The following is a 27,986-nucleotide window of genomic DNA, read 5'->3' as shown; positions in this document are numbered from 1 at the left end:
TTTTTTTTTAATTTTTATTTATTTATGATAGTCACAGAGAGAGAGAGAGAGAGGCAGAGACACAGGCAGAGGGAGAAGCAGGCTCCATGCACCGGTAGCCTCACGTGGGATTCGATCCCGGGTCTCCAGGATCGCGCCCTAGGCCAAAGGCAGGCGCCAAACCGCTGCGCCACCAAGGGGTCCCCAAATAAATAAATCTTAAAAAAAAAAAAAAATACACCTTAAATGTGTCCTTTATCATCTATCAAGAGAAGGGAGCAATTAAAAGCAATGTGGGAGGGATGGATTTTGGTTTGTGCTTCACATACTGCCATAGATGAAACATACTTATATTACACATATCTGTATGTTGCTTCCGACATTTAAAAAAATGTCAAAGGGCTGCATTTAAAATAGAAAAAGAAGAGTTGGTAATGCAGGTACAGTCCCTACCCAGCTCTTGCCTGCCCTCTGCCTCTCTCCTGGGGGAACACAGACCCCACTGCATGAGGAGTGAGTGCCTCGCTGAGCATGGTATGGAGGGCAGGATGGCTGAGGAGCAGATGCAAGAGGTCTCTGAGGATCTAAGGGGATACCACTTCTTAGTCCTATCACAAGCACTGCTCGGCTTACCCCGCTTTCTCCCCAAACTCCTAGAAGTGATTAACAGCACATCTGAGCCACAACCAGGGCTCAACACATAGCAGTAATATGACCTACTTTTAACCTGTCACAGTTGGTGGATGTTCCACAACCAGAGCTAGGCCTGTACGACAGAAGTTTAATCTTAAATGCTTTCAGAGTACTAGGTGGATTTCATCTCATGACAAAAGATTTTTAAAAGGAAAAATGTAATTTTACATGTTAAGAAGACTAATAAATTAAATACTCAATTTGCCATGAAGAATCAAAACTTCTGGGCAGCCCGAGTGGCTCAGTGGTTTAGCGCCACCTTCGGCCCAGGGCGTGATCCTGGAGACCCGGGATCGAGTCCCACGTCAGGCTCCCTGTGTGGAGCCTGCTTCTCCCTCCGCCTGTGTCTCTGCCTCTTTCTCTCTACTCTCTGTGTATTCTCATGAATAAATAAATAAAATATTTAAAATAAATCAAAACTTCTCTTCTGGATAAAAACAATCTTCCTTTGGATAAACATAATTTTTTTTTTAAGATTTTATTTATTTATTCATGAGAGAGAGAGAGAGAGAGAGAGAGAGAGAGAGAGGCAGAGACACAGGCAGAGAGAGAAGCAGGCTCCATGTCAGAGGCCTGCTATAGTTTTAGAATTCTTGTGTCGATTTTTTATAGTTTCGGTCTTCTTCCTATCAGGCTGTTTTTGCTATTTCCAATTCAGGTCAAGAAAGGAAATCAGAGAACCAATGGTTCCTAAGTAAATGTAATATAATCTGAGAAAACTGGTTTTATACTGCCATTTTCATTACTCAAAAACTTCAGATAATCAAAGTTATTGAAAATATAACCTCTAGATAAATAAGGTGTAAACCAGGGGTGCCTGGGTGGCTTCGGCAGTTAAGCGTCCACCTGCTGGTTTTGGCTCAGGTCATGATCTCAGGGTTGTGGGATCAAGCCCCTCAGGCTCTGCACACTCAGCAAGGAGTCTGCTGGATTATTCTCTCTCCCTCTCTCTCTGCCCCCCTCCTGCCCATACATACTTACTCTCTCAAATAAAATAAATCTTAAAAAGAAAACAAAGGTGTTAACTGTAATGCTGTGGATTTCATAGTCATGATGAAAAATCCCATCAACATAAACAGTCTATTCAGCAGCATACATGCCTACCCCCTGGAAATAATTAATAAGCCATGTGGGAGCCAGAGCCAATATGAATAACCACATAGTACAGGTGATAGCCATGATATGGAGCATAACATTCTAGAAGCTTGAGGGAAACAAAGGCAAAGGATGTGTCTGCAGCCCTGAAGGTTGGGGAGGGGGCCTGAGTTAATGGTGGAGCTTGCTCAAAACCTCAGTGTAACCAGGACAAGAGGAATGTTGCCATGGTGGAAAGGCGGTTCCTTTCAAAGGGATAGCCACACGATAGCAGTAGGCCCCTGCCCCTCAAACTCCAAGTACAAATACCTGCTCACACCAGCAGGTTGAACAACTGCCGTAAGAAAGGGGGATCCAGGGGTGCCTCGGTAGCACAGTCGGTTAAGGATCTGATTCTTGATTTTGGCTCAGATTGTGATCTCAGGGTCATGAGACTGAGTCATACATTAGGCTCTGTGCTCAGTCTGCTTGAAATTCTCTCTCTAAAAAAAAAAAAAAAAAAGAAATTCTCTCTCTCCTTCTGCCCCTCCCCCTGTTCAACCCTGAGATCTTTCTCTAAAATTAAATAAAATCTTAAAAAAAAAAAAGCATTAAAAAAAAGAAGTGGGGATCCAAGGGCAGTGGGGTTACGTGATCTAGAATAGATACTCCATAAGGCAAAGGCATCAGGACTGGGGCTCCACAGGAATAAAGTGTGCCATGCCATCAAACTTCACCTTTTCTTTTCTTGCTCTTCCTTCTCTATTTTGTGGGATGCAACATATGTTGAAAAGAGATGGCAACACCTATTTAGAAGCTTGACAAATTCTACCATGGCATCCTCTTTAGACATGTTTCCCAGGGCCGCCCATTCTCTCCTGGAAGAAATAACAAGAAAAGTTATTTCCGCCTCTTCCTAAGTGACTATGAATGTGATTTAATTTAAACCTAAACATGAACAATTCTCAATTACAACTAAAACAAAGGATGATTCTACCATAAGCAAAAGGCTCAAAACTCAAGTTTCAACAAGTATGTATCACTAATTTCCTAAATTAGATGTGCCACATACAATCCAAACGTGCTGCTGTGAACTAGATTAGCTGCACTGCTGATAATTTCCATACAAGCAAGAGCACCGAAGTCTGACTTTCTGTTACCATATTTTAGTCTTAACCAAATACAGCTCCCAGTGCATTCTTTCCTGTCATAATTCTGTCCCAGTAAGGAAATCAATGACTGTATGTTGTAAATGGCTGCTATTAATGTTATTTAGGAAGAATCAAATGAAGTTGTACTTGTCTTATGTTCATAATCAGATGAGAAAACTTCTTCCACATTATTTATCCATAAACATCTCCAAGCCAAAAACAGATACACATCTGAAGACTCCAGAAGCTGTAAGCAAAAATGTCTGTTTCAGTCTCACTCTAAAGCTAAGGAACCAGCTGATTCCATCTTAACCAATTCGCTTTGCACTCTTCTCAACATCACTCTTGCTAAAATTCATTATACAACAAAACACGGTTACCTCCTGTCATTCCCCAACACATCAAAGAATCCAACCTCAGGACAAGTGTCTGGATTATATGGACCCATAAGAACCTGCTTATGCAGTGCCACAAGCTTCAATTTTTCTTCATAAGTTGGATGAAAGGCTTTGCCATCTTTTTCTGTAAGATAAAGAAACATGAAAACAATTAGAATTTGCAAAAAAAAAAAAAAGTATTTTCAGTGTCCTATGCTTCCACTGTGAGGTATGTCACACACTCCCTGTGATAGATACAAATCTTATGGTGACATTTTTATTTCAAAAACTAGATTTTAATAGTCAGAGCCTAAGATAGAAACTTTTTATGCAGAGATTTTTTTTCATGAAGCCAAGTATCGATACTTATGTTCAAACTTCTACAGAGAAACCCATCTGTCAAGTTAACAGACACAAACTGTTCCACTTCATATCTTCTACACTTAACAAAAACTGCAGGAGGATCGTTTTTTTAAAACAGTTTATAAAAAATAATTTTGGGGACGCCCGGGTGGCTCAGCAGTTGAATGTCTGCTCCTGGCTCAGGGTGTGATCCCAGAGTTCCAGGATCGGGTCCTGCATCAGGCTTCCTGCATGGAGCCTGCTTCTCCCTCTGCCTGTGTCTCTGCCTCTCTCTCTCTCCTGAATAAATAAAATCTTTTTAAAAAATAATTTTTTATCAGTCACTTTTAATATAATCATGTATAAGAGATTATGCGTACCTTGAAATGCTATAAATGCATCCATCCCACTGAGATGTGCAATGTGGTGAAGGGGCTCTGATAGGAGAGGTGTGAATCTCCTCTGAGACCTTGCCTAGATGTGAGACCACTGAACCTCTCAGTCTATTCATCAAGTAGGGAGTCCACTGCTACTTCAGAAGAAATGGGATAGTATCGATGATGGCTATCAGATCCTTTTCCCTGCTTCATACCATGGTTGGCTCTGGCAGGTTTCCAATGGGCAATGCAGAGTGAAGCCAGTTTCGGCCTGTAAAGACTTCACTACCATCAACATTCAAAGCAATATGAAAGTGGGTGCTGGTAAAATGGGAAATCCTTAGAGAATAGTTCTGCTTCTTTGATACATTTAATTATTGGCTGGTTCTAACAAAAGAGACTACCACCTAAAAAAAAATAGAAAATAGGATATACTGCCTACATATTTTATCCATGCACACAGTAGTCACCAGAATAAAATTACCGATGAGACAAGAATGTGGATTAAAGGTTATGAACAGTAAACTCAGAGGAGAATGAAACAGGTTGCCAATGAGCAACCCAAGATCCCCGACCTCACTAATCAAGGAAATGCATATGGTTTCCATTAGATACAAAGCCTCTGCCACCACATAGGTCAAACAAAGTCAGGTAACATCAAGACTTGGTAAGAATGGAACAAAGAGGTACTGATTCTCCTATACTAATGTTGAAGTATACAGTTAGATATTTTGGAAGACAATTCAGCAATTTGTTTCAAAACTAAAAATGTGCATGCCCCATGACTCAGTAATTCCAATTCTTGTGATCCACTTGTGATACTCTCCTAAATATACAGACGTGGGGGGACACAGCTATTTTCTTGTTATGGTAAAACAATTTACAAGTTCCTCAATAAAGAAACTGCTAAACAGGGGATCCCTGGGTGGCGCAGCAGTTTGGCGCCTGCCTTTGGCCCAGGGCGCGATCCTGGAGACCCGGGATCGAGTCCCACGTCGGGCTCCCGGTGCATGGAGCCTGCTTCTCCCTCTGCCCGTGTCTCTGCCTCTCTCTCTCTCTCTCTGTGTGATTATCATAAATAAATAAAAATTTAAAAAAATATAAAAAAAAGGAACTGCTAAACAGTATGATCTATTCAGACTATGGTATAAATGAAGCAACTACAGGAAATACTAAGTGACAAAGCAAGTTGCAGAAAACAATACAGAATCACAGCACATCACTTATTTCATCCATTCAGGCATTCCCTCAACCACATGCTTCAACTTCTCTAAAATCATATTCTGTTTTACAATCCAGTATTTTACAGTTACAAGAGCAGTTTTTCTTTCTTAATAGCATGTAAGATAATAGTGAGTCTTAGAATTGACAAAACACAGCACCTAAACACACTCCCGAAGCATATTCTCCAGGACCATTATGTGAAGGTAGACACAAATAGAAAAATCTAGGAGTCACACTAAAGGGGACCAGGAGTCTCTTCTCAAAATTTAAGCCTTACTTTCGACATTTGAACCTTTCCAAGGAAAAGGTGTGGAGGAACAAACTGAACAGTTAAGAGGCATTGCCTCTAGGGAAACAACTGGCAAAACCAGTGGATGGGGACTGAAGGAATTTCCCAGTTATATAGTTTTTTTTTTTTTTCCTGCAAGAACAAACTCCTGCAATACTTGGAAAAAAAAAAAAAAACAGTTTTTTTTTTTTTTTTTTAAGATTTTATTTATTTACTCATAAGAGACACACAGGGAGAGAAGCAGGCTCCCTGCAGGGAGCCTGATGTGGGACTCAATCCCAGGACTCCAAGATCATGCCCTGGGTTGAAGGCAGGCGCTAAACCGCTGAGCCACCCAGGCATCCCAGAAAAAATAAGTGTTAAGACAAAACTGTGGCACTGACCTTATTTAACAAAAATTGAAACAATTCAGCAACCTGTGAACCTGCCATATGCCTCTGCTACTGAGCAAACAGTATCACTAGACAATTAGCACCAAGAGCAGGGACTCCTCTAAAGCTTTTCGAACATGATTATCATAGCTCAAAAAAAAAAAAAAAAGAAGGATTATCATAGCTCTGTATTTACTAACGAAAAGGCAGCTCCCACTTTATTTTTTTTTAAAGATTTTATTTATTCATTCATGAGAGACCCAGAGAGAGAGAGAGAAAGAGAGAGACAGAGACACAGGCAGAGGGAGAAGCAGGCTCCATGCAGGGAGCCTGATGTGGGACTCGATCCCAGGATTCCAGGATCACACCCTGGGCTGAAGGCAGGCGCTAAACCATTGAGCCACCCAGGGATCCCCCGCAGCTCCCACTTTAAAACCCAACTCTTGGGACGCCTGGGTGACTCAGTGGTTGAGCATCTGCCTTTGTCTCAGGTCATGATCCTGGGGTCCTGGGATTGAGTCCTGCATCGGGTTCCCAGTGGGGAGCCTGCTTCTCCCTCTGGCTGTCTCTGCCTCTCTCTCTGGGTCTCTAATGAGTAAATAAAATCTAAACCCCCCCCCAAAATTCAACTCTTAGAATGCTATTTTGACGAATGATGAACATTACAGAAAATATTTTTATGTTCATACCTTCAACTTAATATACGTTTATTGAGCCTGAGTATAAATTCATTGTCATCATGTGCTTGCAAATTATTGAGGTACAATTAAAAATTTATAACACGGCAATACAGTAAAGAGCATATCCAGATGTGTAGTTCAGGTGTATACTTACTACAAACTAAGTATCACAGTTACATTGGGATAAAGAAAATATTTTATTTTTTTAAGATTTTATTTATTTATTTGAGAGAACACATGTGCTCAACCGCTGGACTCGATCCCAGGACCCTGGGATCATGACCTGAGCCCAAGGCAGATGCTAAACAGACTGAATGAACCACCCAGGTGCCTCAAGAAAAGATTATTTCAGAGTTTACTTCTGACTTACAAGAAAACAGATCAAAAGGTAAAAGTAAACTCATTTCAACTCCTGAGGCTGGGTCAGTAGTTGAGTTAAATTCCATCACAGTATATAATCAAGCTAAAGCAAAACAGACTGGAGTTTACAAAACCAAAACATACCTTTGCATTGTCTTTCATGGAAAAACTAACAAGCTCAAAATAGTTATTTCCCAATGAAATCTCTCTGAAATGCAACCTTGAAAAATTATCTTGGCAAGAAAAATGGTGTTATACCTATCTACTGTTATGTTATTTAAATTTTTTAAAAATTGGGCAGCCCGGTGTTTCAGTGGTTTAGTGCCACCTTTAGCCCGAGGCCTGATCCTGGAGACGCAGGATCGGGTCCCTGCATGGAGCCTGCTTCTCCCTCTGCTTGTGTCTCTGCCTCTCTCTCTCTCTGTGTCTCTCATGAATAAATAAAATCTTTAAAAATAGAGACAATTATAAGAACGACATTGTATTTCAGAGAATAGGTTTATGATGTATTAATTAAAGTAAAATGAAAAATCATATACAATGTTTAGAATTATACAAAAATGCCTACAATGTGGCCAAAGAGAATGTAGAAAGATAAAATTTAAAGAATTTGGGTGAGATTATACATAGTATAGGTCTTCCTTTTAAAAAATTACAGTGGAGCGCTTGGGTGGCTCAGCGGTTGAGCGCCTACCTTTGGTTCAGGTTGTGACCCCGGGTCCTGGGATTAAGTCCCACATCTTCTCCCTCTACCTGTGTTTTTTTTTTTTTTTTAATTTTTATTTATTTATGATAGTCACACAGAGAGAGAGAGAGAGGAGAGAGAGAGAGAGAGAGAGAGAGAGAGAGGCAGAGACATAGGCAGAGGGAGAGGAGAAGCAGGCTCCATGCACCGGGAGCCCGATGTGGGATTCGATCCCGGGTCTCCAGGATCGTGCCCTGGGCCAAAGGCAGGCGCTAAACCGCTGAGCCACCCAGGGATCCCTCCCTCTACCTGTGTTGTGTCTCTGCCTCTTTCTGTGTCTCTCAGGAACAAATAAATAAAATCTAAAAAAAAAAAAAAAAAAAAAAAAAAAAAAAAAAAATATATATATATATATATATATATATATATATATATAATTACAGTTAATGCAGCACCTGGGTGGCTCGGCGGGTTGAGTGTCTGACTCTTGATTTCGTCTCAGGTCATGATCTCAGGGCCGTGAGATAGACCCTGCATTGGCTTGTGCTGGGGGGTGTGGAGCCTGCTTTAGATTCTCTTTCTCCCTCTCCCCTGGAAACCCCACTTTCTTTTCTTCTCTGGTCCCCCTCCTTTCTCTAAATGAATAAACAATCTTTAAATTAGAGTTAAGATTTTTCTTACAAAATGAGCTACTTAGAACTCTATTCTAGGGACACCTGGGTGGCTCAGTGGTTGAGCGCCTCCCTTCAGCCCAGGGCATGATCCTGGGGTCCAGGGATCAAGTCCCACATCAGGCTCCCTGCAGGGAGCCTGCTTCTCCCTCTGCCTGTGTCTCTGCCTCTCTGTCTCTCATGGATAAATAAATAAAATCTTAAAAACAAAACAAAACAAAACAAAAACAAAAAAAGTCTATTCTCAGAAGTTAGGTGGTTAAAATGGTAAAACAATTAGTGGCTACTTTGGGCAACCATTTACCAAAAAGCCTTTCTTTAATTTTGAAAATGCCCATAACCATCCTTGACCAATTTGTTTTGTACAAATTAACCACCAAAACTTTTCTTCTACTATGTCACAGGTAATTATTTAGAAACATAGGCCAGCAACACCTGGCTGGTTCAGTGGGTGGAGCACGAGACTCTACCTCAGACAGGGAGTTTGAGTCCCACGTTGGGTGTGGAGATTACTTTAGAAAGTAAAAATCAAGGGGATCCCTCGGTGGCTCAGCGGTTTGGTGCCTGCCTTTGGCCCAGAGTGCGATCCTGGAGTCCCAGGATCAAGTCCCTCGTCGGGCTCCTGGCATGGAGCCTGCTTCTCCCTCTGCCTGTGTCTCTGCCTCTCTCTCTCTATGTCTATCATAAATAAATTTTTTAAAAAATTCTTTAAAAAAAGTAAAAATCAAAAGCTAAAAAAAAAAAAAAAAAGAAAAAACAACCCAGAAGAACGTTCTCACTTTCACCAACCTATGATTTGAAGAACAATTCTAACTTATCTATTGGCTAAAATTTTAAAAAAAGATTTTATTTACTTATTCACAAGAGACACAGAGGGAGGCAGAGAAACAGGCTGAGGGAGAAGAAGCAGGCTCCATGCAGAGAGACCGATATTACAGGACTCAGTTCCAGGACTCTGGGATCATGCCCTGAGCCAAAGGCAGACATCTAATCACTGAGCCACTGAAGCATCCCTATTAGTTGAAAGATTAAGAAGGTTTTTTTTTTTTTTTTTTTTTAAGATTTTTATTTGAGGGAACCCCCGGTGGCATAGCGGTTTAGTGCCTGCCTTTGGCCCAGGGCGCGATCCTGGAGATCCGGGATCGAATCCCACGTCGGGCTCCTGGTGCATGGAGCCTGCTTCTCCCTCTGCCTGTGTCTCTGCCTCTCTCTCTCTCTCTGTGACTATCATAAATAAATAAAAAATAAAAAAAAAAAAGATTTTTATTTGAGAGAGAGGGAGAGAATCTCAAGCAGACTCCCCACTGAGCAGAGCTGGTACAGGGGCTTGATCCCAGGACCCTGAGATCATGATCTGAGCCGAACCCAAGGGTTGGACACTCAGTCGAGCCATCCAAGCGCCCCAGAAAGTTTTTGTTTTTTAAAACCAAAAAGATGGGCAGCCCAGGTGGCTCAATGGTTTGGCACCAACTTCAGCCCAGGGTGTGATCCTGGAGATCTGGGATCGAGTCGTACATCAGGGTCCCTGCATGGAACCTGCTTCTCCCTCTGCCTATGTCTCTGCCTCTCTCTCTTTGTTTCTCATGAATAACTAAATCTTTAAAAACAAACAAACAAAAAACCCAAAAGAAACTACTCTACCTACATCATTTTATCTTGAGCCTTATCAAAATAAATTATGTGTGGGTGATTCAAGAAAAAAAAAACGTAGTGAGCCTGAGAAATAGCAGGGGTAGAGTACGTGGCACAAATTTCTTGCTTTGTTCAGTCAGTATTCCTGGGATTTTTATTTCTCCTTCAGGAAAAAAAAAACAAAACTAAACTAAAAGAAAGCTTGAACTCTAGGAAAGCAGTTCCTTTCTCCTAAGTAAACGTAAATAAAGATAAAATCTGATGGAAATTTCATTCACTGGAAGACCAAACACTTTTCTGGTAAGTCATGTCATATAGGAATTTTCAAACCCACACACAAATTCCTACCTGCTGCAGGAAGAGGTTTGGAACTCACAGGCCAGTGGATATGAAAAATAATCTAGCCTACGACTGCTACCAAAAGTGTAGCAGTAGTTTTAAAAGAGGGAGGGCCTATTTCTTGTGGGATAATGAATTTACTTCATTTCAGTACTCAGTAGTACAAACGCAGAGCAGGGGAAGAAGGGAGAGGAAAGGAAACAAACCGTTCTCACTGATCAGCAAGGTGTGAGTCTGACCTTCACCCCTAAAAAGTGACTCATCAACAGGCAGGGTGAGTTTCAGGATTTCTGGACGTTATTTTAACATCTGCCCTTTAAAAAAAAAAAAGATTTTATTTATTTATTCATGAGAGATAGAGAGAAAGAGAGGCAGAGACATAGGCAGAGGCTGAAGCAGGCTCCATGCAGGGAGCCCGATGTGGATGTGGGACTTGATCCTAGATCCCAGATTCCAGGATCACACCCTTAGCCAAAGGCAGACACTTAACTGCTGAGCCACCCAGGCGTCCCAACATCTGCCCTTTTTACACCTGAGAGAATTAAGAATATACTGCCAATCCATAAAGGATTTTTCAAAAGGGGAATATGTTTCAGGGTGCCTGGCTGGCTCAGTCAGTAAAGCACATGACTCTTGATCTCAGGGTTGTGAGATGGAGCACCACATTGGGTGTAGAGATGACTTAAAAATAAAATCTTAGGGACGCCTAGGTGGCTCAGCGGTTAAGTGCCAGCCTTTGGCTCAGGGCGTGATCCCAGATTCCTGGGTTCAAGTCTCACACTGGGCTCCTTGCGTGGAGCCTGCTTCTCCTCCGTGTCTCTGCCTCTCTCTCTTTCTGTGTCTCTCATGAATAAATAAATAAATAAAATCTTTTTTAAAAATCTTAAAAAGACAAAAAAAAAAAAGAGAGAAATAGGTTTGGTTTTGTTTTGTTTTTTATGTTTTAAGGGTTAGTTCTGGTCAAGCAGTCAAATCTGTTCACCACCATGAACCCCAGTGCTAAGCACCATGCCCAGTGCTAAACCCCAGTGCTAAGCACCATGAACCCCAGTGCTAAGCACCCAGTGCTAAGTTCACAGGTTCCACCAAAACCATGCCCAACAAATCTCACTGAAGAAAAACTTAACTTTATAGGTCAATTTCTGTGAGAATTAGCAAAACAGTAGATCCATTCTTATAAATTGTACTGGCATTTCCATAGAATTGTTGACACACTTGTTAGTTTGAAGAACTGTTCTATAATCTTTCCCTTAAATTCTATTACTAGATCTTCAAATTAATCATCATTATTCAGGTGGGGGACAAAATCTGTCTAAAACAAAATAAAAAAAAATAAAACAAAGAAAAGGAAATATACCAATATGTTAATAATTTCTACAGAATTAGATTGCAGATTTTTATTCATTTTTTATTTTCCCAAATTTTCTTCAATGCACTTTCATATTAAATACATACACATTTCTTTTTTTTCTTTTTTCTTTTTCATTTCTTTCTTTTTTAACAAACTTTTAAAAAAAGTCACAACTTATCTTTCAGCCTTTGGGACAAGGGTCAATAAATCAATTATTCTCCCCTGAAGAATATACAAGACACAGGAAGATGTGTAAATAACCCCAACCATCCTACACAGGAGAGCCCACACTGTGCTTTTCTCAATTTAAAATACAGAAAATGAAAACCCTACACAATCTATACCTCTAGGCAGACTATTAGCATTATTAAAAAAAAAAAAAAAAAGGTTACTTCTCTTACTCTTCAGATGGTTCTAGTCCACACATCCCAGATGTTTTGTTTTGTTTTTTAAGACTTTAATTTGAGAGAGAGATAGCACCAGTAAGGTGAGGGAGAAGCAGACTCTCCACTGAGCAGGAAGCTCAACGAGGGACTCCATCCCAGGACCCTGAGATCATGACCTGAGCCGAAGGTATACTTAACCGACAGAGTCGCCCAGGTGCCCCATGTTTGGTTCAGCTTTCTGAGTTAGATGAAAATCATTTTCTTCTAAATTGTTTTTGGATCTATGGACATTAAATATGTTTAATAAGAAAGTTCTTTTTTTAAAGATTTTATTTATTCATGAGAGACACAGTGGGGGTAGGGGGTGTAGGGGGAGAGGCAGAGACACAGGCAGAGGGAGAAGCAGGCTCCATGCAGGAGCTCCTGATGCGGGACTGGATCCCGGGACCCCAGGATCACGCCTCGAAGGCAGATGTCCAATCGCTGAGCCACCCAGGCATCCTGCTTAACAATAAAGTTAAAACTAGATTAATTATACAGAAAAACCCATGCTGAAACTCAAAAATCTTTAACCTGGACCCCATTCCTACAGGAAAGTTCTATTTCAGTCCTGCCAGAAAAGGATACAGACAGGTATCATTCCAGATTCCTGGACTCACAGTTTATTTTATTTTATTTTTAAGATTTTATTTATTTATACATGAGAGACACACACACACAGAGAGAGAGAGACAGAGACAGAGACACAGGCAGAGGGAGAAGCAGGCTCCATGGAGGGAGCCTGATGTGGGACTCGATTCCGGGCCTCCAGGACCACGCCCTGGACTGAAGGCAGGCACTAAACCTCTGAGCCACCCAAGGATCTCCGACAATTTAATTATTTTAAAGTTATATTCAATTTTGGAATTCTACTTTCCACAGCAACCAAAAAAACAGACAAATTATAATTAGAAAGAAGCTGCAAAGCTATTTCTCAGGCATATAGGTGTACAGACACAGCAACGAGAAGCAGTGAGCACTTCTACAACCTAAGGGAAACATTGATGGCAAACTGAGTTCTTGTTTAATGGACTGAATAGGATCACTTGTTGGCATTGGTCCAGCAACAATTTTTTTTTAAGATTTTAATTATTTGGGATCCTTGGGTGGCGCAGCGGTTTGGCGCCTGCCTTTGGCCCAGGGCGCGACCCTGGAGACCCGGGATCGAATCCCACGTCAGGCTCCCGGTGCGTGGAGCCTGCTTCTCCCTCTGCCTGTGTCTCTGCGCCTGTCTCTCTCTCTCTGTGACTATCATAAATAAATAAAAATTAAAAAAAAAAATTAAAAAAAAAGATTTTAATTATTTATTCATGACACACACACACACACACACACACACACACACACACACACGCAGAGACACAGAGGAGAAGCAAGGCTCCATGCAGGGAGTCCGATTAGGGACTTGATCATGGGACTCCAGGATCACATCCTGGGCTGAAGGCGGTGCTACACCACTGAGCCACCCAGGCTGCCCCTATTTTTCAAATATTTTATTTTTATCTTGGGGGGAGGGCAGAGGGAGAAGAAGAGAGAATTTTAAGCAGGCTCCACACTAGTGTGGATCCTAACATGGAGCTCTATCTCACAAGACTGAGATCATGACCTGAGCCAAAAATCAAGAGTCGCTCAGACACCTGAACCACCCAGGTATCTCTAAGGATTTTTTAAAGTAATCTCTACATCCAATGTGGGGCTTGAACTGACAACCCCAAGATCAAGAGCTGTATGTTCCACTGACTGAACTAGCCAGGCATTCTTGACTTTGTTTTCTAAGGGTCGTAAAACAACAACAAAAGGCAAAACAAACAAAAAATAAGGAATATGAACACAGACTGACTATATGTGGCTATTGAAGCCCCAAACACGATCAGGTCCTTTTAGGAAAAGTTTCTGACTCTTAACTAGAGAAAGTAATAAATCAAAAGCCAAATGATTTCCAGATATTTTAAAAAATCAAGTCATCATTAAAAGGTCAGAAAACGGGATCTCTGGGTGGCTCAGTGGTTTAGCACCTGCCTTCGGCCCAGGGCGTGACCCCGGGGTCCCGGGATCGAGTCCCACATCGGGCTCCCTGCATGGAGCCTGCTTCTCCCTCTGCCTGTGTCTCTGCCTCTCTCTCTCTCTCTGTGTGTGTCTCTCATGAATAAATAAATAGAATCTTTAAAAAAAATAAAATAAAAAATAAAAGGTCAGAAAACAAACTTTCAGCTAGACATGGTGGATTACATACACATGGTTAGCTCTGATTCTGAACGAGACCTCAATGAAAAGAAACAGGGAAGAAAATTTAGAGAACTCTGGGAAGGTTCAGGAAGTGAAGGTTCCAGGTTCTTTAAAAGCTGGAGTCTAGGGATGCCTGGGTGGCTCAGTGGTTGGGCGTTTGTCTTCAGCTCAAGGCACGATCCCGGAGTGCCGGGATCAAGTCCCACATCAGGCTTCCTGTATGGGACCTGCTTCTCCCTCTGCCTATGTCTCTGCCTCTCTCTGTCTCTCATGAATAAATAAAATTAAAAAAAAAAAAAAAAGCTGGAGTCTAGATAGAAACAAGAATGCTGAAACTCTAAGCTGGTACTCCTCCCTCCTGTTGTTTGGCAACCCCAAGTACACGGATGGCTACCTCGTCCCGACTTCAGCAAAGGGCTGATGTTTACTAGAGATCCTGAATCACATATGCTCCAGATGGGAGGACAGCAGGCTGGGAGTGAACTGTAGGACTAAACACAGAGAAACAAGTTTTCCTAGTAAATGGTAAACAACTCCCTGCCACCCTGCCTTCTCCCGCCTAGTTCCTGAATGCTGACAACTAAATTCATATATCCCCCGAAGGAGACAGGAGTATTTGCAGGAGAAACTGGCCCCATAGAAAAAATATACAGTTACTGATTTGAAAGATATTGATTTGAGGGTTCCCTTATGAAACATCTACCTCTTCACCCTACAGTAAAGGTTTCTGCTCAAGATTACAATTAGCTGCTCAGTGCCTTATCCTTCTATGGGAATGAATATCCAAGTGTCACCTGACATACGAGAAAGCTTCCAATATGGAAAAAATGTTTATGAGAAAAATTTAAAGACTGTATTTACTTATTTGAGAGAATGAGAGTGCACACATGCAAGAGTGGGAGATGCAGAGGGAGAAGGAGAATCTCAAGCAGATTCCATGTTGAGTACAGAGGCTGATGTGGGGCTGGATCCTAGGACCCTACCATCATGACCTGAGCCAAAACTAAGAGTCAGAAGCCAACCAACTGAGCCACCCAGGTGCCCCTAAAATAAAAATTTATTTTATTTTATTTTTTTAAAGAAAAATTTAAGGGCAGCCCGGGTGGCTCAGCGGTTTAGCGCTGCCTTCAGCCCAGGGTGTGATCCTGGAAACCCGGGATCGAGTCCCACATCAGGCTTCCTGCATGGAGCCTGTTTCTTCCTCTGCCTGTCTCTGCCTCTCTCTCTCTCTCTCTCTCTCTATGTCTCTAATGAATAAATAAAATCTTTAAAAATTTTTTTCTAAATGAAACAAAAATCTACTTTTTTTTTTTTTGAGATTTTATTCATTTATTCTTGAGACAGAGACATAGGCAGAGGGAGAAGCAGGCTCCCTGCAAGGAGCCTGATGTGGGACTCAATCCCAGGACCCTGGGAACACACCCTGAGCCAAAGGCAGAAGCTCAACCACTGAGCCACCCAAATGCCCCTACGTTTGTTTTAATATCCTCAGAGACAGAAGTTGATGAATCCACCAAGTAAAACAAGTAGCAGGAAGAAAGGTAATTTAGAGAATAAAAACTCTTAGAAATGAAAAACGTGAAAACCAATTTTTAAAAAATCTTTCATAGGTTGGAAAATAGAATTGAGACTATCTCCTAAAAGACAGAGCAAAGAGACAACGATGAAAAGTAACAGAATTAGAAGTTCAACCCAGAAGATCCAATACCTAATATTAACAGTATCAGAGAGAGTGAACAGAGGGAAAAAAAAAGAGGGGAAATTATCATGAAATACAAGAAAATTTCCCAGAAATGAGGGATGCAGGTTTAGAGCCTAGAAGGACTCTCAAACGTTGAACATAATCATTCAAAAAATGAAATAAACAGGGGCAGCCTGGGTGGCTCAGCGGTTTAGCGCCGTCTTCAGTCCAGGGCCTGATCCTAGAGACCTGGGATCGAGTTCCACATCAGGCTCCCTGAGTGGAGCCTGCTTCTCCCTCTGCCTGTGTGTCTCTCATGAATAAATAAAATAAAATCTTTAAAAACAAAAAACAAACAAACAAAAAAAAACAGAAAGGCAATAACAGATATTCTCAAACACTGGAGATAGAGGATATTCTAAAAACTTCTAGGAAGAACAGCAGGTGACATACACAGGACCAGAACATCTTAAGAGTATGAATACTGGGGATCCCTGGGTGGCGCAATGGTTTGGCGCCTGCCTTTGGCCCAGGGCGCGATCCTGGAGACCCGGGATCGAATCCCACGTCGGGCTCCCGGTGCATGGAGCCTGCTTCTCCCTCTGCCTGTGTCTCTGCCTCTCTCTCTCTCTCTCTCTCTCTGTGACTATCATAAAAAAAAAAAAAAAAAAAAAAAAGAGTATGAATACTGAATGCCAGAAAAAAAATGGACCTTTAATACCTTTAAATTCGGGGCGGGGGTGGGGGGATTCTGGAGGAAAGGGACTCATTCAGAACTTTTGACCTCAGGAACTGTGAGACAGTATGTGCTGGTTTGTGATTTGTTACAGCTGTAGTAGGAAACTAATGCAATACATAAAACACATTTTCCCAAGCAACTAAAAATAGAAATGGCTTCTAAATTATGTTCTTATTAAAATCATAAGTACTTAGCTTTACAGTTCTAATAAGGCAGCATAATTTGATAATAGTATTATATCACAGTTACCAAGCCCAAAGCTCTGAAAGAGTAAGTCCCTTCCACCTGAAATTAATTATACAAAAGGTTATTAGTCTTACATCTCAATTGCTAGAATAAGTTTACACAGAAATCCTGTTTTTCTCTCCTCTCTGGAGATAAAGGTAGATGATGTAACAAATTATTTCAATGTCTCTTCTAGCCTGTGTCTAATGAAATGAAACCATACAATCTATGAGCTGGAAAGGATATTCACCATTATTGACTAACCTGCACAACCAAAGGTCAAATCCCCTCTGCATATCCACTGGTCTACAACAATCTGTTACTGGATATACGGTATAAAAAAGATGTAAATGACAACATCACTAACCTAAAGTGGAGAGAGGGAAAAGTACAGAGTTTCTGGATGCCCTGGAAATTACCAGCTTAAACTAACAGAACTATGAACTATTCTACATAAGCCTCATAGTAACCACAAAGAAAAAACCTGCAGCATATACAAAAAAAAGATTAAAAAATGGAAGCCTACCAACCTAGCAGCTGCTAATTTATGCTTGAGCAGGTCCAGGTGATGGGAATTCACCATCCCAGAGCATTCTATTCCATCTCTGCATGGATGTAATTTTTAGTTCTTTATTCTGACTTCACCTCTTGAATTTCCATCCACAGGGTCTACTTCTGGTCCTCAGCATTAAGTAAAATACATTTAACAGATAAGACTTCAAAAACCACAAAATACCCATTACATTTGCCCTGAGTTCTCTACTCTCTGGGCTAAACATCTGGAGCTCATTCCCTCACACCTTCTGAAGATGTACGTTTATATCCCCGCTTTGCTAAGAACATAGAAGGGACAACTTATTTAACCTTTCCAAGCCTCTGTTTTGCTACTGATGAAATGGAGGTACTTCTCCTTAGGGTTCTTGTGAGGGTTAGAAAAAATGTGTTCCAAAATCTTGGTGAGCGCCCGCACAGAGCAGGAAGCAGTCACTGGCTGAGGAGCAGCCGTCCTGGTAACACCAGGGCTCCAAGTGCCCACACCCATACAAGTTGCTCTGTTCCGGACAAGCTCCATTTGTCTTTAACCCTGAGGGATGATGTCTCAAACTAAAAGTGTGATCCAAGGACTGTCTAATCTGTACAGAGGAGAGCAGGACCCTCTCTCTCCTCCTAGATACTGGATTTCCACCAAACAGGCCTAAAATCAAATCTGTTTGCTTTCATGGCCCTAGCACACTGCTGCCTCCCAAAGAATATACTGAGTAAAGCCCATATTTTAGAAATATTAAAATTAAAAAAAATATATTAAAATTAAAACCACATATCCTTCATGTTGGGTTGAGAAAAACCTGATAGATAAATGTTTATATTACTTGTAGGGAAGTGTAAAAATGCAGTATTTCTGAGTCAATGAATAATATAAAACACCCTGGCAACTGCCTTGCATGTACTAAGTGCTTATTAAAGCTGACTCCTCCTTCCAATTAATTCAACACACCCCACAATACATTCTTGGTAATCTTTCCTCTTTAACAACATAAGCAGTCACAGAATACCAACTGTCAGGCACTCCGGCAAGAATTTATATATACTTTCCTATAACTCTCACAACAACCCTTGAGCAAAGGCATGGAATTTAAGAAACTCAGTGGCAGAATTAGACAAAGTATCCTAGACAGCCTTGACTCCAGAGCTCAGCTTCCTAAATACTGAGCCACAGTAGCTCTCATTTAGTGAACAGATGCAAGTACAGCAACAGTAATCTTCCCTTATCTGTGGGAGATACATTCCAAAACCCTCTGTGAATTCCTGAAACTGTGGATAGTACCAAGCCCTACGGTATAGAGCTTCTTCTTATAAGTATGTATCTATGACAAAGCTTACTTTATGAAATTAGGCACCGTAAAACAATAAATTATAACAATACACTATAACAAAAGTTATGTGAATGTCATCTCAAGATATCTTACTGTCCTCACTCTTATGATATGAGATGATAAAATGTCCACATGAAAAATGAGATGACAGGCAGCCCGGCCGGGTGGCTCAGTGGTTTAGTGCCGCCTTCAGCCCAGGGTGTGACCCTGGAGACCCGGGATCGGGGCCTGCATCAGGCTCCCTGTGTGGAGCCTGCTTCTCCCTCTGCCTGTGTCTCTGCCTCTCTCCCTCTCTCTGTGCCTCTCATGAATAAATAAGTAAAATCTTTAGAAAAGAAAAAAAAGAAAAAAGAGATGATGCGAGATGAAGGATGCCAGAGGTGTGACGCAGCACTAGGCTACCAGTGACCTTCTGACGCTGTGTCAGGAGAAGGATCACCTGCTTCCTGACTGCAGTTGACCACCAGGCAGAGTGAAACCACGATAAGGGGGAAACTGCTATAAACATTATTTCCTTCTGGGTGTTGGTTAACAGAATATGTACACTTTGTCAAAGTTCACCGTGCTATCCACTCATGATGTGTACTTTTCTGAATGTGTATTAAATAAGTGGGAGGCCTCAGGCAAATGTTAAATCACTTACATTAAACACACGCACATATATACACACATACATGTAAACATATGCTTGAATCCAATCTTCATATGAAAACTTCAGTTCAGGGACGCCTGGGTGGATCAGTGGTTGAGTGTCTGCCTTAGGCTTAGGTCGTGATCCCAGGGTCCTGGGATTGAGCCCCACATCGGGCTCCCCGTGGGGAAACCACTTCTCCCTCTGCCTATGTCTCTGCCTCTCTGTCTCTCATGAATAAGTAAATAAAATCTTTAAAAAAAAGGAAAAAAGAAAACTTCAGTTCAGCTCAAATTTAATATCAACTAGCAAAATAAAAAATCAGATGCTTGAGAGGTATTATTATACTTTTATTTTTTTAATCCCCCTGCCTCCCTGAGGTATTACTATTCTTAGTGGCTATAATTTCTCTTTTTGGTGTTTGGTTTTTTAAGATTTTATTTCTTTATTTATTTTAGGGAGAGTGAGAGAGCAAGCATGCAAGCATAAGGAGAGAGAAGGACAAATAAGACTCCATGCTGGATGCAGAGACCAACATGGGGCTCAATCTCATGATGCTGAGATCATGACCTGAGCTGAAATCAAGAGTATGATGCTTAACCAGTTGAGCCACCTAGGTGTCCCTTGTGTTACAATTTCTTTCCTATAGTTGTCTCTTGGGTCTTTACATCCTCCTATAGTATTAGACACTTAGGCCTAACAGTACAATTTTTTTAATTAATTATTTTTTTAATTATTTATTTATTTATGATAGAGAGAGAGAGAGAGGCAGAGACACAGGCAGAGGGAGAAGCAGGCTCCATGCACCGGGAGCCCGACGTGGGACTCGATCCCGGGTCTCCAGGATCGCGCCCCGGGCCAAAGGCAGGCGCTAAACCGCTGCGCCACCCAGGGATCCCCCAGTACAGACAATTAAAAGGAAAAATAAGCTCAAAATTTAAAAGATGTTCAATAGTAATAATTTTAATCACGAAATTATCTGAAGCTAGACCCCTGAAGTTCAGGAGGCACACACTAATTATACTTAAGTTACCAAAGAATAAATTACAGCTGTACATGTTTTTATTTTTTTTTTAAGATTTTATTTATTTACTCATGAGAATACACACAGAGAGAGAGAGAGAGAGAGGCAGAGACACAGGCAGAGGGAGAAGCAGGCTCCATGCAGGGAGCCCAGGATCACACCCTGGGCTGAAGGCGGGGCTAAACTGCTGAGCCACCCAGGCTGCCCTGTACATGTTTTTAAACATTAATGGGACCATTCATACATGTTGCTGTAAATGGATATGTCTAAAGGTGACAAAAGGAAACGGAACCATTTCAGCCCATCCACATGATGGCCTCTCTGCAATCAGTAACACAGCTGAGTGTACTACTTGACTAGGTACCAGGACTGCTAATGTAAACACATTAACAAGACTAGAAAGATTCTGGGGCACCTGAGTGGCTCAATCAGTTAAGTGTCTGCCTTTGGCTCAGGTCGTAATCCCGGGGTCCTGGGATTGAGCCCCATGTCAGGCTCCCTGCTCAACAAGGAGTCTGTGTTTTTCTCTCCCTCTTGCTCGTTCTCTCTCTCTCTTTCTAATCAATAAAAAAAAAAGAAAGAAAGACTAGAAAGATTCTGAGTTCATTACTTAAGTTCCTCCAAATTCAACTACAGCTTTTACATACCACACTCAAAAATACTACACACACACCCCACTCCCTCCAATTGTCTGCTGAAAAGGCCTAGGAATAATGACCAATCCAGTAGCAATGAGCACCCCCTCTTATCACCCAGATTATGTCTCTTCAAATGTTGTTTCCCACTAACAGGAACCATGTTCCCTTGGACAAACGGCTAATGATTCCTGCTGAAGCAGGAAATGTATAAGAATAACCTGGAATATCTCATCATACCAGATACTAAGGAAGCTACGAAAAATTACTAGTCATGTCAAAGAAAGGAACTGAAGAGCCAATTTGACTTACTAAAGACAGTACTGAGTATTGCTAAGAGCTTAAAAAAATCAGATACTTTTAAAAGCATGAGTACATAATGATGATAAAAAAAAAACCTGTCACCTGTTAAGGTTGCTAAAGAAACAACTCATTATTTTGAAAACTAATAAAGGGTAAGATACATTTTTCCTTTCCTATTTTAATTTATACTCCACACCAAATAGTATATGAAGTATTCCAATAAAAGAAAAAAAACTAGAGTACCACCATTTTTCAGTCCCTAATGAATTAACACATCCATTTTCAATTTATAAGAGTTAAAAAAAAATCATTACACTAGCTAAATTCAGGCTTCCCAAAAGATCTAGTACTGTATTAGCAGCAGTGGGATTTTGCATGTCAATATTTTGATGAACACATTTATTTCAGTCCTTTGGAGGCAATTTCTGCCCCATTATGTTTAAAATTTCAAACCTGATAGCAATATTATTTTGGAATTCAGAGTAGATGGTTTTCTCACACTTCACTCCTCCAGATATCTAAAGAGATTCAATAAAGTGATCATGTGTAGAAAAACAGTATGAATCTATTAGCTCTTTTCTTTCTTTAAAATATTTTATTTATTTATTTATTTATTCATGAGAGACCCAGAAGGAGAGAGAGGCAGAGACACAGGCAGAGGGAGAAGCAGGCTCCATGCAGAGAGCCGGACGTGGGACTTCCCGTCTTCAGGATCAGGCCCCGGGCTGAGGGCGGCGCTAAACCACTAGGCCACCGGAGCTGCCTTCTATTAGCTCTTAATATAGCTCTTAATATTTCCAAACACATATACTCAAAAAGTTCCAAAATGTGATAAGGCAACAGGGTAGGTAATTCTAAGTATTTCCCTCAAATGCCATCAGAAAAAGCAGGGTTTCCATTCACTTTGCCTCTCCTATACTGGGAAGACCTCTTTGGAATCAGAGTGAGATCCAACCCTGCCTCTTACAAGTAACTGAGAGACCCAGATCAAGTTCTTTGACTAAGAAACCAGAACACCCCCACTGGAAGGTCTGTGGGGGATTACACAAAATTATGTGTATATACAGCTCTCAAAGCAGTACCTGACATATAGTGAACATCAGCTAAACAGCCAAAGCGGGGGTAATTATTACTTTGGAATTTTAAATTAATGCAACCATCTAACAGCTTCATGTAAAGAGGCAATAAAGTGTTAGAGAAGGAAACACTCACCCCCCAAAACTCTAAAAACCAAAATACAACTCCTCAGGTTAGCTCCCTCCAAGAAGTATAAAGGGTACAATAAAGTCAACCAACGCAGTCCTTACCCAAAGAGCTGAAAATACCAGCTGAATCTTGCTGAGCTAGAATCGGGCAACTTGGCTCTGCCCTGTAAAAAACGTTGAATGGTTCTTCACTGTCTACTAACAAAAAGGCTATTTACAATGACATTCAAGTCCTTCCTCAGATCTGACACCAACGCACCTCTCCAGCCCTCCCTCCACATGGCCTCCTTTAAGCCACTTCCTGACACCCACCTTGTCCTTTCATGGCTCTTGGCCTCTCCTCCCCAACCCTGGAATGATATCTGCTCCTTCCATCCTTCACACAGTATCTTTGGGTCTTTAACTCTTTGGACCTTTCCTTACCACCAAAAAGGAACATACTATTCACTTACAGCAGTAATCTAACAGAAAACTTTATCCATAGTAAGGATTCAACAAAGTCTGAAGTTTACTTATTTATAGCTCATTTAAGTAATTTTTACACCCAATGTGGGGCTCCACTCACAACCCTGAGATCAACAGCCACATGCTCTACCAACTGAGTCAACCAAGCGCCCCAACAATGTCTGAAGTTTGGATGGTAAGATCCTAACTTACATTTACTCATACTTCCATCTTATCTTTATTTTTACTGGCATAAAGTTAAGAATAGATAGTTGACATAATGGATTCGGTCACTGGCCTGTGACCACTGTGACAGGGATGGAATGAGAAACAGGCTTCGTGATTCCCTATCCAAGTTCTTTTCAATGGATAGCCATGCTTTCAAGATTCATATTTATTCCACACTGGAAGATAAAATGTAATGTCAATTTTGGTTCTTGCTGAAATTCTGGTACAAATACCACAAGATAGTGACCTATTAGAAATCCTTACAAAACTACTAAAAATACCAACTACTGAACTGGGAAAACTTACACATTAAAACAAAGGCAGCAACACTTGACTCACCCCACTTTCCATAATTACTCTTCCGACTGCTTTTAGATTCCTCTCCCCCTCCCTTAGGCGTCTCTTACCCTAATAGCCTGCCTAATCATTGCCAACTATGTAATGATCCATGCAGAAATATAGCTTTAATTGTTACACTATTTGTCCTTTTAAGTATTTGAATATGGCTCTGAAAGCTTAGAAAGTGAATGAACCATACCTATCAATGCAGCTTTTTTTCTCTAAAGTAACTGATTAACTAGCACCCCCTCCCCCCAAACTATATTGGTTCTCCAAGGACTCTTACTACTCAGCAAACATGTTAAAATGTTGGCTTTAGATCAAATCTTAAAACTGAGGGATGCCTGAGTGGCTCAGCGGTTGAGGTTGAGCATATGTCTTTGGCTGGGGGTGTGATCCCGGGTTCCCAGGATCGAGTCCCACATTGAGCTTCCTACATGGAGCCTGCTTCTCCCTCTGCCTGTGTCTCTGCCTCCCTCTCTGTCTCTCTTATGAATAAATAAAATCTTTTAAAAAATCTTAAATCTGAGGCACCAAATTTCATCTAATCCAGCTGCTACACACACACACACACCCCTGGAAATGAAGTTTGGAAGAGAAAAGTTAACTGTCTAGGAGTTTACACAGTATAGAAAATCCAGGGCTTCCCGACTCCCAAAGCAGTGCTAAATTTACCACACATTATACAGTGTTTTTAATCTTTCAAAGAAAATATTACCATTTTCAAATAGACAACATCAGAAGATATAATGACCTTTATATTTTTGTCAGTCATGTGGCAAAAGCTAGGATTAAAAGTTGGTCCTTTTTTATTCTTAGAGACCTTTTTCCTTCTATATAATCTTACTGAACAGTGGAAAAGTTCCAAAAATAAAAGTTTGAAATAAAATATAGTCACACAAATTATATAGAAAACATCATTTTTTTAAGTAAGTGGTAATGTATCACCACCACAGGAAACACTAAATTGAAGTCAGTGACCTAAGGGTCAAGTGATCCAAAACCCATTAGCCATTACCAATTCCCCAAGCTGGCCAGTGCACAGAGAGTTGAATTCCCTGTCCAATGACGATATTTCAAGGGTAAGTAAACTTTTTTTTTATTTTTTTTTTATTTTTTTTTATGATAGGCACACAGTGAGAGAGAGAGAGAGAGAGAGAGAGAGAGAGAGGCAGAGACACAGGCAGAAGGAGAAGCAGGCTCCATGCAGGGAGCCCGATGTGCGACATGATCCCGGGTCTCCAGGATCACGCCCTGGGCTGAAGGCGGCGCTAAACCGCTGAGCCACCCAGGCTGCCCAAGGGTAAACTTTTTAATTAAAAAATGCAATGAATGTGGAATAACCAAATGTTTGGAAAATTTGTAAGAGATTTTCATTAGTTTGCACAGTTATTTTGGGGAAACAACAAATAACTCTTGCACGTATCACTACCATGAACCACACAACTTCAGTTACCCAAGTATGTACTGTATTCCAAAAGGAACTCCCTCTGGGAAAAGTGTCATAAATATGCTGTTCTGGAATGTATACGAAACCTAGCAACCACTTTTAAAGTTTCATTCCGCCAAAGATCCGCCCTACAAGATCTAAATATCTCTAAGAATCAAACTAACGGGCTTCTTCTCCATCAGTCTTTACCACTTAAAGATCATGTGACTAGTATCACCACCAGTGAATCACCCAATTAAAAAAAAAAAAAAGCCCACACATCACAATCGTGCTCGAAGAGACATCTTACAATTAATGCTGTAAGAAACAGGGTACTTTTAGGCCTTAACTGAGAATTTACTCTTGCACGTTGTTTCCAAGGTACAATTTTAACCATCGAGAAGTTACTAGAACATCGCGGGCATCCCTTCCCTTTAGAGGCTGACTAGCTAGAGGGGACCTCTGCCACATCAAAACTGCCAGGTGACGGCCCCCCAGAACGACTGCAAAGGAAGCGTACGGAACCTATGGAAAGATTTCCTCCTGCCCGGAAGAGTCGGCTGTACCAAGGAAACAAGATAAGGAATGCGACAGTTTAGAACAGAAAGGGGGGGAAAAAAAAAAAGCAACCCCATACAAAAAGCCATCCCAGAACGGGATCCTCTGGGAGAGAAAGGGCTCATTCTTCCTCCCCGGCGCCGGAAACCCGAGAAGCGAATTTGGGGAAAACGTCCCCGGTAACCTCGGGGAGGCAAGACTCGGACTGCTACGCGGAGGTTCCCGGCCCTGCAGGGGTGTGACCCAGCGGCCCAGCGGGTGCTGACAAACTTCGGGGACACCCGCCTCCCCCGCTCCAAGGACGGAGCCTGCTCCGGTGACCGCGGCCCGGACGGGCGAGGCAGCGCGGGCCGCTCACGCTCCGGCCACGGCCCGGGCGGACTCGCCCAGGCGGCTACGGCGGGGGCGGGGCCGGGCCGGCTCACCTTTGAAGAAGCGCAGCGCCAGGCCGTACAGCTCCTCCAGGCCGAAGCCCCAGCGCTGCTCCAGCCGCCGCGCCTCCTCCGCCGCGCCCCCGGCCGCCGCCTCCCCGGGCGCCGGCTGCTCCCCCGCGGCGCCTGGCCCCCGGCCCGCCCCGGGCGGCGAGGGCGGCGGCAGCGGCGGCGGCAGCAGCGGGGCGCCCTCCGCGCCGGGCCGCTCCTCTGGGTCGGGGCTCAGCGTGAGGCCGTCGACGGAGACCTCAAGTCGCTCGGCGTTCAGCACCGCCGCCATCTCCGGCTTCTGCGCCTCCTCGGCGGGGACAGGCGGCGGCCACGTATCGACTTCCTGCTGACCTCTGACCCCCACTTACCGACGCCGGAACTTCCGCCGCTGAAGAGGATCTCCGGCTTCGAGAGAGGGGCTGAGGCCCGCGCCCCGCCCCTCCGCGACCCCTAGCCCCGCGGGCCCCGCCCCGCCCGGCCCTGGCCCCGCCCCCCCGGCCCGCGTCCGCCCGCGAGCGTCGTCCCCCTCTCTACCCTTCCCCCGTGACCCGCCAGCGGCGGTCGGGGCGGGGCGCGCGGGGCTGGGGTCGTGGAGGGGCGTGGCCCGCGGGGCTGGAGGAGGGTCGAGGAGGGGCGGAGCCCGCGGGGCTCCAGGAGACGGGCGCGGAGGGCGGGGCCCGCGGAACTGGGGGAGGGTCGCGGAGGGCGGGACCCGCGGGGCTGCGGGGGAGGGGCGCGGAGGGGTGGGGCGCGCGGGGCTCGGGGAGGGGCGCGGGGGGCGGGGGGAGGGGCGCGGAGGGGCGGGGCGCGCGGGGCTCGGGGAGGGTCGCGGAGGGCGTGGCCCGCGGGACTGGGGGAGGGTCGCGGAGGGGTGGGGCGAGCAGAGCGGGGGGGGAGGGTCGCGGAGGGGTGGGGCGCGCGGGGCTCGGGGAGGGTCGCGGGGGGCGGGGCCCGCGGGGCGGGGGGTAGGGTCGCGGAGGGCGGGGCCCACGGGACTAGGAGAGGGTCGCGGAGGGGCGGGGCGCGCGGGGCTCGGGGAGGGTGGCGGAGGGCGTGGCCCGCAGGACTGGGGGAGGGTCGCGGAGGGCGGGACCCGCGGAGCGGGGGGAGGGTCGCGGAGGGGTGGGCCGCGCCGGGCTCGGGGAGGGTCGCGGAGGAGCGGGGCGCGCGGGGCTGGGGAGGGTCGCGGAGGGCGGGACCCGCGGGGCGGGGTAGGGTCGCGGAGGGGTGGGGCGCGCGGGGCTCGGGGAGGGTCGCGGAGGGCGGGACCCACGGGGCGGGGTAGGGTCGCGGAGGGGTGGGGCGCGCGGAGCTCGCGGGGCTGGGGGAGGGTCGCGGAGGGCGGGACCCGTGGGGCGGGGGTTGCGTCGCGGAGGGGTGGGGCGCGCGGGGCGGGGGGAGAGTCGCGGAGGGCGGAGCCCGCGGGGCTCGGGAAGGGTCGCGGAGGGCGGGGCCCGCGGGGCGGGGGGGGAGGGGCGCAGAGGGGCGGGGCTCGAGGAGGGGCGCGGAGGGGAGGGGCGCGCGGGGCTGGGGAGGGTCGCGGAGGGCGGGGCCCGTGGGGCGTTGGGAGGGTCGCGGAGGGGCGGGGCGCGCGGGGCTCGGGGAGGGTCGCGGAGGGCGGGATCCGCGGGACTGGGGGAGGGTCGCGGAGGGCGGGGCGCGCGGGGCTCGGGGAGGGTCGCGGAGGGCGGGATCCGCGGGACTGGGGGAGGGTCGCGGAGCGCGTGGCCCGCGAGGCTGGAGGAGGGTCGCGGAGCGCGGGGCCCGCCGGGCTGGGTAGGGTCGCGGAGGGGCGGGGCGCGCGGGGCTGGGGGAGGGTCGCGGAGGGCGGGGCGCGCGGGGCTCGGGGGAGGGTCGCGGGGGTGCGGGCGCGCGGGGCTCGGGGAGGGGCGGGGCGCGCGGGGCGGGGGGAGGGTCTCGGAGGGCGGGGCCCGCGGGGCTGGGGTAGGGTCGCGAGGGGCGGCCGAGGTGACGCTGCAGGCCGAGACTCTTCCCGTGCGTGG

At 44.5% G+C, this 27,986-nt stretch overlaps 1 protein-coding gene across 3 annotated transcripts in view; it reads right to left on the bottom strand.

The window, feature by feature from the left end:
• The window catches only part of ACBD3 (acyl-CoA binding domain containing 3), a 42,261-nt gene extending 15,951 nt beyond the window's left edge, over positions 1-26,310 (bottom strand). Inside the window, exons 1-3 of one of the 3 annotated variants that reach the window (XM_038542818.1) lie at positions 25,987-26,310; positions 3,278-3,419; positions 2,484-2,624 (exon numbers count right to left, since the gene is read on the bottom strand). In XM_038542818.1, coding sequence (XP_038398746.1) covers positions 2,484-2,624; positions 3,278-3,419; positions 25,987-26,272 — 569 coding nt within the window. In that variant the 5' untranslated portion in view covers positions 26,273-26,310. The remainder of the gene's footprint in view (positions 1-2,483; positions 2,625-3,277; positions 3,420-25,986) is intronic. The other 2 variants (XM_038542819.1, XM_038542820.1) reach the window with 2 other exon arrangements.
• Positions 26,311-27,986: the final 1,676 nt, after the last annotated feature.

The sequence above is a fragment of the Canis lupus genome, chromosome 7 (assembly GCF_011100685.1).
Source record: "Canis lupus familiaris isolate Mischka breed German Shepherd chromosome 7, alternate assembly UU_Cfam_GSD_1.0, whole genome shotgun sequence".
Classification (NCBI taxonomy): domain Eukaryota; kingdom Metazoa; phylum Chordata; class Mammalia; order Carnivora; family Canidae; genus Canis; species Canis lupus.
The sequence above is the reverse complement of the archived record's forward strand: the minus strand, read 5'-3'. Positions and strand labels throughout refer to the sequence as shown.